The 10,494-nt window shown below is 36.4% G+C and overlaps 1 protein-coding gene across 3 annotated transcripts in view; it reads left to right on the top strand.

Annotated features, from left to right (window-relative positions):
* Positions 1 to 10,494, top strand: part of LOC111344819 (uncharacterized) — a 28,087-nt gene that overhangs the window by 6,580 nt on the left and 11,013 nt on the right. For all 3 annotated transcript variants that reach the window (XM_088737414.1, XM_088737415.1, XM_088737416.1), the window contains exons 2-10: positions 1 to 235; positions 1,499 to 1,646; positions 2,773 to 3,045; positions 3,575 to 3,748; positions 3,928 to 4,170; positions 4,822 to 5,016; positions 5,882 to 6,189; positions 6,726 to 6,870; positions 7,531 to 7,833. The exon at positions 1 to 235 is cut by the window's left edge and continues 79 nt beyond it. In XM_088737414.1, coding sequence (XP_088593540.1) covers positions 1 to 235; positions 1,499 to 1,646; positions 2,773 to 3,045; positions 3,575 to 3,748; positions 3,928 to 4,170; positions 4,822 to 5,016; positions 5,882 to 6,189; positions 6,726 to 6,870; positions 7,531 to 7,833 — 2,024 coding nt within the window. The remainder of the gene's footprint in view (positions 236 to 1,498; positions 1,647 to 2,772; positions 3,046 to 3,574; positions 3,749 to 3,927; positions 4,171 to 4,821; positions 5,017 to 5,881; positions 6,190 to 6,725; positions 6,871 to 7,530; positions 7,834 to 10,494) is intronic.

Genomic DNA, 10,494 nt, shown 5'->3' with positions numbered 1-10,494 from the left:
TGCTAGCACACCAGGAAAGAATGGTCGACTGAACTTCACATCGGGATCATCATGGTGTGCAGGAATAAGTGACACTAACCCATATCTACAGATTGACCTACAGACACTTCATATCATCTGTGCTGTGTCCACACAAGGGAATTCTCAAGCAGATCAGTGGGTGAAGAACTACATATTACAGCTATCCACAGATGGGACAACTTGGACAGACTACCAGGAAGGCGGAAAAGTGAAGGTATATGTTGTAGTTCAATTTTATACTTGGTTCAAATGTTATTTTCCATTGTTCTAGGTTATGTTAATGTATAGTAATGAGTTTGAAACAAAGGAATATAAAACTTGAATCAAGGATAAACTTGAACTACAACATACACAATTACGAGAACACTGTTTTGTTAATTTTTGTTGTACGAATTCTATAGCCATCAGGGGTAAGTTATGAGATGTAAGTTTTACATCAAATAAAGTAAGAGTATGGCTAAGATTACCTTAGCAATGCTCATCACTCATGCTGAGTTTTCACTTTGTCTCAATAGTACAGGTGCAGGCTAAATAAATTAGCAAATGAAGGTGGCCTTAGTTTAAGATATTATAACAGCAATAATTCATCATATTAATTACAAAGAGGATTTTTATTTCACATATATACCATTATACATGACATGCAATGTATTTATTTAAGAATTATTTGCTGAAGGCAAAGTGAATATTGTTTAATTTAACGATATTCATTAAGTCTGAGGTAAATAATCGTTTGATCTAGTGTAATTACTCAAGTTCTTTCAAATTTTATTGGTTGTTTGTGTTGTCTGTTGATAACATTCTGTAACTTATATGTACAATTGTTTTGACCTCTCGTAGCAAGATAAGCAGTCAGTCTCCACCAGAATTGAACTTGATTATCTATATATATAATCAGCCAAAGCTTTGTATATTTCTTTTGAAAAGTGTAACGGGTGTTGTAAAGTATAGAAAAAATTTTACTATTGAAGACTTAAGGTTCTAATAACCTGATTCGTACACATACAAGTGCAAGAGTAATGTACAAAAATGAATAAATAAGCTAAAAGAACAGGTCAACACAAAAGATGTACTCGAAGCTATTTAAACTTAACTTGTGCAGATTCCAAGTTCATGGCTTGTCATCAAGAGTTATTTGCACAAACTATTTTAATCACACAGAGTATTTTAATTATGGTATATAACAATGCCAAACTAATTAGCATCTTTTGTGCTCTTCACAATTTAATTTTCTCCCATCGATCACGTTAATCACTTCCTCAGTGATATTGACGAAATACAAGGAAGCCCTGTTCAAATGTAGCACCAACTGTAATCATCGCATGCGAGGTGATTATAACGAAATAGTAAAAATTTCTCGACCATTGAGATGGTGGGCATCTCTATAATTACTGGAGCAAGTATACTTATTATCTGTATATTTATTACCGATGCACCATTCTAATGTGATCTATATTGTTGTTGCTTTTGATTGAAGACCTTTCAAGGAAATGATGACAAGACCTCAGAAGTAAAACATGTTCTTTATGTAACTGTTGAAGCAAAGTTTTTGCGATTCTTGCCCAAAGCATACCATGGATCCGTGTGTTTGAGGACAGAATTGTTTGGAGTTAAGCAGAAACCAGGTGATTATTTCGCTAGTACACTTTCGGTTGCCTTAATAAACTTTATTTACCCTGCAAAAAAAAAAGAAAAAAAAATGTACGTGTCAGCAATTCCATAAGGAACCGCTAGCGCTATTTAAGCAATAGCCAAACTCAGGCCTGAAAAAAATCAGACCTGTACGGGATTCGAACCACTGACCTCTGCGATACTAGTGCAGCGCTCTACCAATTGAGCTAACAAGCCAACTTGGAGCAGGCCGTTAAGTTGATTCGTAATAAACCCGTGAAAGTGATAAATTAGAAATAGTGAGATATATGAAGTTCATATATTTTGAACTTCATATATTTCTACTGCGAGGATCGTGCATCATACGTATTTAATACCGCAGTTCAAAATATATGAACTTCATATATTTCATTGTATCTAATTTATAACTTTCACGGGTTTATTACGAATCAACTTAACGGCCTGCTCCCAGTTGGCTTGTTAGCTCAATTGGTAGAGCACTGTACTAGTATCGCAGAGGTCAGTGGTTCGAATCCCGTACAGGCCTGATCTTTTTCAGGCCTGATTTTCGCTATTGCTTAAACAGTGCTATCTACTGCGAGGATCATGCATCATATGTATCTAATACCGCAGTTCAAAATATATGAACTTCATATATTTCATTGTATCTAAAATGAGTCCTATTTGCACATTATGGTAGATAATATTTATATGATACATTCTTTTAATTTGACTTAACACCATATTCAAAGAATGGCTTTAACTGATTTGGAAATGGCCTCAAAGGTGATGGCTCTATAAAGTTCTGTGTACATGTTCATCTATGAGACTGAGTTTTAGGGTCAAAAACAGATAATCTTTAAACACCCAAAACTGTGGCCAATTTTGATACTTTTCAGGTACATGTTTCATGAAATGAGACATGAAAAACTTTTTATGAGCATAGAACTGTTATCTTGTGTATTTTCTTTAGTATTCTGAAACAACCATATCGATCCCTAAACTTTAAAAGCAATGATAAAAGTTGACGTAATCATCCATACAAATAGAATTAATCTTGTTTTCAGGTGCTTCATCCAAGCATGCTTACTTGTTAGATAAAAGTTGGCTGTTTTTTTTTTCTTGTCTTTCTATGCACAGTAAACATTGCCCTTGGAAAGGCCACAATTCAGTCTTCGACATTTAACAATACTCAACTGGGTGTGTCAGGTGTGTCAGGGAAAGCAGTGGATGGTAATTCTGACACAGAATTAAGAAATGGAAGCTGTTCAAATACTCAAATAGACAATCCAAGCTGGTGGAGAGTTGACCTGGGTTCAGATAAAGTGGCAGTCTCTGACATATTCATAGTCAACAGATTTTCAACAGTTACTTTTGTGATGGCCAGAAGTGAAAACTATAGGATTACATTGGGTGAGCAGTCACTATACCATTCATGTAATCAAGATGAGCTAAGCTAAAGATAAAAGGGTACAATGAAAGTAATTAATCTAAAGCATTTCTCGTGTCCAAGGTTGGAAAACCATAGTAATATGCAGAATTTTGTCACACACAAGTATATACATGTATGTGAATATTGAGAAAAATGTTTTAGAGGGAGTTTGATGCTGCTTTTTTTTAATTACTGTTTCTGTTGCTGCTGAATAGGCATTTGAATCCCTCAAAATACTTTGCCATTAAATCATTATAATTACTAGCTTTCAACTATAATGATGGAATATTTATTCGGTTTATTGTTAGTGGTTCAGTTACACACTCGCATTTTTCATGTACATGCAAAAATTTTATTTTCCTTCAAAACTGTCTCACCAAAACCCAGTTTTAATGGGAAAAAGAAGCTCATATTATTAATGAAATGCATGAATTATAGATACATTTTTTTGTCGCATATTTGCTACATAAAGCTCGTTAAGAGGAGCTGCTATTTTTTTTATAATATCAGGTGACAACTCACAAATGGTAAACAACACTTGGTGTAAAGGACTCTACAGTTTTGTTAACTACGCAGCATCAGCTGTTTGTTTTACCGACCCGCTGACAACTGGCAGATATGTGGAGATATCGACAGTAAAGAGACAATTTCTTTGCCTCTGTGAAGTGGAAATCTATTTGCGAGGTACATGTACGTGTCGTAAAGCACAGAGATTGGTACTGATTGGTATTTAATTGAAGCAAAATTTTGAACGTTTTTGTTGAATTTTAGTTTTTAGTATCAACCTTAGTTCCAAAATGTTTTTTGACCACATTTTTAATGCGACCAAATGGTGATTAAGATAACTGCATGTGTCCTTTCAGATAATCTTGCATTTAGAAAACAAACGGAACAAAGCAGTGTACAGTATGGTGGTGTGAGTAGCAGGGCAGTTGACGGAATAAGTAACCCAAGCTATCATGCTGGAAGCTGTACCCACACAGGCAGAGATTACAACCCTTGGTGGAGAGTTGACCTGGGACAAGTTGAACCAGTTGCAGAAATATACTTAGTCAACAGAATAGATGAATGGTTTTTCAGACAAAATAGTTTTGAGATCAGAGTGGGTAGGTTAATTGGATGACTTTTTGAATTTTTATTACTATACTGTAACTAAACTCTATATACATGAATGTAAGATAAAACTAACACTGATAAAAGTACAACTTAAACAAAATGAAACTAGAGCAATACAAAGCCATGCTTACTGATTGTCCTTGCTGTACGTGAGAATAGTTGGTGAAATTCGAAAACTAGCGACAACTTTAACAATGGCAAGTCACAACAAAGCGATACTGACACAAAGGACGAGGTTTAGAAGATGATCTGAAAGATAATTTTAGATAATAATCAACCTGACATCAGTCACATCTACTGCGGTGTCAAACGTGCATTAAGAAATACTGTCTCATAATGTTGGAAATGTGTTTAAAGGGGAGATGTAAATGCTATTTAACTGATAAATTGCTATCTAGCGGACAAATGTCAACAAAAATCGCAGCACTATCCCCTGGGTAGATAGCATTATCCGACCTTTGAACAACCAGGGCCAGGAGGATAAGCGATACGTCCTACACTCAAACGTGGCGTAATCTACAGTAGTGTTAGCCATCTGGCTTCATTTAAGACTCTCATACCATTGTGTAACAATAGTAGGGTAAACAAGTCCTTGATTACTTTCCCTGCTAAAGCCGACATTGTTTGGTGATTCTGTATAGGCACAATATCTGATAATGGAGGAAATACCAATCCCAGGTGTGGTAATAAGCAGAGTTATAGTCTTCCAAGAGGAAAAGGTGTATCCTTTTTCTGTCGTCCTGTTTTATTCGGAAGATACGTGACAGTAAGAAGTTTAAGAACAGACATGGAACACTTCACACTCTGTGAAGTTGAAGTTTATTCTGAAAGGAGAGGTAAAATATCTCATATCAAAATAATGTTAGATACTTGACAAACTCAAACTGATTGAAGTCTCAAGTTATTACACAGAGGAGTTAGAATACTAATGTACACTAGCTCATAGGTATTTTCCATGTGTATTGCCTTTCTGATCCTGGTCATTTTCTGAACGTGACTGACGAGCTCTGTTGTTATGGTTGAACCTGTACTGACTTTTACTCAATAAACTCGAGCTGCCTTCAGGATCAATCTTACTGCTATCTTCCTCAGTTTTTTTTTACCATGCATTAACTATTAAGGTATTGAGAATATTAATTTACCCCCACTACTTTAATAATAAGTTCTTATATAGCACATGAAAATTGAACTCTATGCGCTTTGCGCTATACTTCAAATAATTCTTGATTCTTATTAGTTTAGGAGGGTTTTCTGCTGTAGTATATAGAAAATTCACATGAAAAATTTTATGCCTTGGGTTACCTAACCTTTCCTTTGAAATATTTAGGTGACTGAGTTCTATCTGCCATACTTTCATCGCAGTACCTGTGGGTACATTAATTCAAATGGATTCTTTTCAAACCTTTAAGTGAAGTGGAAAACATTGGTACAATGTTGGACATAGTTTAATGTCACATATATGGTGAAAGTTTGGTACTAGAGACCGAAAAAAAAAAACGGTATTTAAGTTAATACACCTGACAAATTTGAAATTAAAATTGACCATTAATGGATCTTTAGACCAGCTCTGATTTTATTCCAACTGAATCCTATACAAATGAAATTAGTTTTGGATTGGCAGGCTTCATGTCTAATTCTTGTGTGTTGCATATATCTGCTTTTTAATTCATCTGTTCATCGTTTTATTTTGACTGATTTCAGCTTGCCAAATGCAGGCCATTGGTGTGGCTAGCAATGACACACTCCCTGATGCCAGCTTCTCAGCATCAAGTGAGCGCACTAGTTATGAAGCTTTTAGAGGTCGACTGCATGCATTTAGGGGATGGTCACCCAACAGAAATGACAGACCTGATGATTATCTGCAAGTTGATCTGCAGTATGAGTTTCTTATTTGTGCTGTAGCTACTCAAGGGAGATCAAATTTTGATGATTGGACAACAGAGTACAAGCTACAGCTATCCTTTGATGGTTCCTTTTTTGCAACCTACAAGGAAAACAATGTCGACAAGGTTGGTTATAAAAGCGGTAGAAGTCAAGATATTCTTAAAGGTGTACAGTGCCTATTTAAAGGAAATTTTAAAGGCTATGCGAAGGCTTTATTAGGTCTCTGAGCCCTGGAGAACAAAGCCTGTGACTTTAATGGAAAGTTACAAATTTAATATGTATTTGTCATTACGGTACTCAGATTTAAATAGATACCAGCATACTATTATGGGTGACAGACATACATGTCTCTAAAAGCAAGGACCGTAGATGTTCATGTTATCCGAGGCTAAGCATCCCAGTTATAGACACGTGTAGAGAGTTGCCTGAAGACTTTATTCGTCCTTTATAAATATAATGAAAATTGGATTAGCTGACCGTAATTGTAAAGCAGAAAAAAGAGAACGCTTCTAGGGAATTTTAAGCACAGCTTGTCTAGAAAACTGACTGGCTGTTAGTTTAGGGATTCAATGATGACACTGTTCCAGTCTGCCTTAGAACTTAATGATAAAATAGGTCTAGTGTTAAATCATCGACTCGTATTTTTATTTAATTTTTTAAGATTTTCAATGGCAATTCTGGAAGAAGTGACATTGTCAAACATAAACTGAGAGCTGTGAGGGCAAGGTTCATCCGTTTTCAGCCAGTCAAGTTTCAGAGAAGGAAAGTTTTGAGAGTAGAGGTGTATGGAGTTCTTATATCTAAAGGTATAACTTTTTGTTTCATGGATATCATCAAATTTTCACATTCTGCAATTCTAATTCTAAGGCCGGCTGAATAGCATATAATAATTTATTACTTAGCCGCTTTAATTGTTGGATATAGTTTAACTTAAAAAGCCTTGACCTATGATACCCAATCAACGAGGTGGATCAGTACCCTTAATGTTCAATGTTGGTGGTAGTTTGATCAGAAGGGGCCTACAAATGGGAAGTTGATTTGTTTGAATCAGTTTTGGCATACATTCCTCTCCCATCTGCGCGATTAAGTACATATATTTGCTCCCAAAAGTTCCCAAGAATCTATAAATCAATGCTTTTATAACTATGCAGGACTGGAAAAGATGCCCAATATACAGTAGTCCGCGGAGAGTTTGATCAATAACTATACCACATTTGTTGATTTTTATGCACAAAAAATGAAAAGTATTAGTAGCGTAGTTATTATTATCACATACTATTTATTATTATTTTTTAAATAACTGAATGTACGAAAAGTATCTGAGGAGTCTCTTGGCCGAGAGGAAACGGCACGTCACATACCAGCCACGAATTTTTTACAAGCATTTATCAATTTTTCACTGTAAATATCACGATGATCATCATTTTTATTTCCATTATTAAATTATCATCCTGTCTCAATTTCAGCTCCCTCACAAGCACCTAGTAACTTGACTTTAATTGCCAGCTCCTCTACAAGTATTACAGCGTCCTGGCAGTTACCTTCCGCGTATTCTAGACATGGAATTATTGCAGGATTCAGATTGTTCTACAAAAAGAAGGGGTTTATGGGGTCAATGTCTGCTGAAACTATCAATAATGGAACAACCTTATCTGGAGATATTATTGGTCTGGATAAGTACACAGAATATGAGTTTAAAGTGTTGGCTTTTACATCTCATGGTGATGGACCAAAGAGTTCTGTTGAAGTGGAAAGAACAATGGAAGATGGTAAAATACTTGATTGTTTTGTAGCAGTTGCATTTCCACTCTTAGTTCGTTTTCAAAAGCCTATCGTGGTAGAGTTGGGTTGGAATGAATGTGCACTAAAATACTTGGCTTTGTGTATATGCTGAAACCCTGACAAAACATAAAATTTAGTTAACCGCCTCCCCGTCAGCTCAATTGGTTAGAGCGCCGGATTGTGTTCTGCGGGAGGTCGAGGGTTCGAGCCCCGGCCGGACCGATACTCATGGTCTTTAAATAAGTGAGGAGAATTTGCTACCTTTCTATAATCAATAAAAGGATAGATATTCTAGTCTTCCCGGATAAGGACGAATTAACCGTAGGCCCCGTCTCCTGCAGGGTTAGGGGTAGGAGACGTTAATTTCCTACGCACGAGACTACTTTGTAGTGGATGTCCTCCCCTGGGGTGGGATGGGTGGGAATTGGTCCTGAAAAGCCCCCATTGGGAGTGTTCAACTCACGTATGTATGTATGTATGTAAAGCTTGTTAATCCAGAGGATCTGATCATGAAATTTCCTTGTAGCTTAGAAAAGAAAATCCTTTTTTGTTTACTACTACATTATTCAGTTACTTAATCTGTCTATTCTTTTCACCATTTTGTGCACAATTCAGGTCGGCTGTTTCGCGAGGACTCGCTCCTCTTTCCTTCTTCCGCGCACATTGCCCCGAGCAAAAACAGTTCACTCTTTCATTTTCTGTTTCCTGAAGAGAGAATTCAGGTGCTTTAGTAGAAAGCATATTCGGTACCGGAAATATCTCACCTCGGCAGTTATTATGTCGGAGTCTTCGTCGTCGTCTTCGTTCGAGTCCGATGCTGAGCCACCTCTTCTGAAAACTATCCACGAAGCACGAATCCTGCAAATTACTCAATATAAGGTATCAGCTAAACAAAGGAAAATATACGATCCCGCTAGGGCGCGCTTCGAATTGACACTTAACAGAGGAAACCCACGTTAAGAAAAGAGCCAATCAGAAATGCGATCGTGATTCCAAGAAAATAACAAACGGCTGCAAAGCCAAGTGGATGAAACTGGGCCTTTAAACTTTCTCTCAGTTGAGCAGTTGTCCAGGCATTGACGTTTATCAATTATTTCTTTAAGTGTATAGATTACGATCACTTTGGCCAATCAAGAAGTAAAATGTAAAACACTCTACGAAGGTTGTTGTGTTAGGATTTTTTACGAGATGTTTCAATCTGAATCAAGCCCTCTTTCGTAACTATCGGAAGCTACTAAAATTACAAAGTCGACAACTTTTTGCATGACCTTTCCCTCACGCCTTTTCATATAATTATTTATTTGACGACTTAAACGATCAGGTTGACGAATTTAATGAAGTGTTATTGGAAGTCCTAAATCATCACGTACTGGTCAAGATAGTTCAAATTAGATCTAAACCTAACCCATTTATCACACCAGAAATTCGTCAACTGATGAGAACACGCGACTGATGGCGTAAACTTGCTTCGAAAACAAAGGATCCCCTTCACTGGAATGAATACAATTTTTTCGTGAAAAAGTTAAGAGGGAGGTACCAATAGCTGAAAAAGCTAACGTCAGGGCTCAAATTCGAGAGAGTAAAGGAAATTGTAACTCCATCTGGAAAGTCAGTAATCGTTATCTGCCACGTAAGAATGAAAATGGCTCCATAGGTTTTGATGATCCCACTGGGTTAGCTAATAGACTAAACGAATCTTCGCGTCTGTTGGCAACCTGAATCCCAAAAAAGCGAGTGAGTTGGCTTCATACAACGCGTTCAATTCGAATTTCGAAGCACTATCTCCTGCTTCTGTTTCTTCCACCAGCAAGCAAGAATTATTCAAATTTAGTGAAGCCACAGAAAGTCAGGTATAAAGTGTGATCAGAAGATTACCAGATAATAAGGTTCCAGGAATGGACAAAATATGTTTTAGAATATTAAACCACAGCCTTCCTTTCCAACTTGCGACAATAACCCGCATTGTAAACACCTCTTTCACCACCAACACGTTCCCACGTGCATGGAAAATTGCAGAAATCACACCTATTCTTATAGGTAGAGACCCTGAAGTTCCTACAAATTACCGCCCCATCTCGTTATTGCCAATTACCTCAAGTTATTGAAAGACTTCAGATAATTTTTCGAGTACTTAACTAACAACTATATGTTGGCCATAAATCAGGGCAGAAACAGAAAACTTCTACAGAAACAGCTCTGCTAAATGTCACCGATCAGTTACTCCATGGATAGCAAGAAACTGAGTTTCAACCATGGTTCTGCTAGATATGTCAGTGGAACTCATTAAGCAGCATTCTTGAGTGTTTAAAATGTCCCAAGAAATTTAAGCGTCAATTTACTAAGCTGCTGTAAGGTTAACCTAATTATTTTATGTTTTTATTTTTCTGGAGTATATTGAGCTATAACTATAGTTTTTTTTTTTTAATTTTAGTTTTATTTCTTTTTAACTATTTGTATTGATGCTGAAAACCCTATTCAGGGAGCCTCGGTAAAGATCTGTATCTGTATCTCTATCTGTTGTATCTCCATCTGTATCTGTGTAGATAAGATACCATATTAAAAAGAAGCAAAATCTCTGTTACCGGTACTTTTATTGCGGTGGCTTTATGTGAAATGAAATAATTAAATTCAATTTTAATAAAACCACA

The sequence above is a fragment of the Stylophora pistillata genome, chromosome 11 (assembly GCF_964205215.1).
Source record: "Stylophora pistillata chromosome 11, jaStyPist1.2, whole genome shotgun sequence".
Classification (NCBI taxonomy): Eukaryota; Metazoa; Cnidaria; class Anthozoa; order Scleractinia; family Pocilloporidae; genus Stylophora; species Stylophora pistillata.
This window is presented reverse-complemented; position numbering and strand designations above follow the sequence as displayed.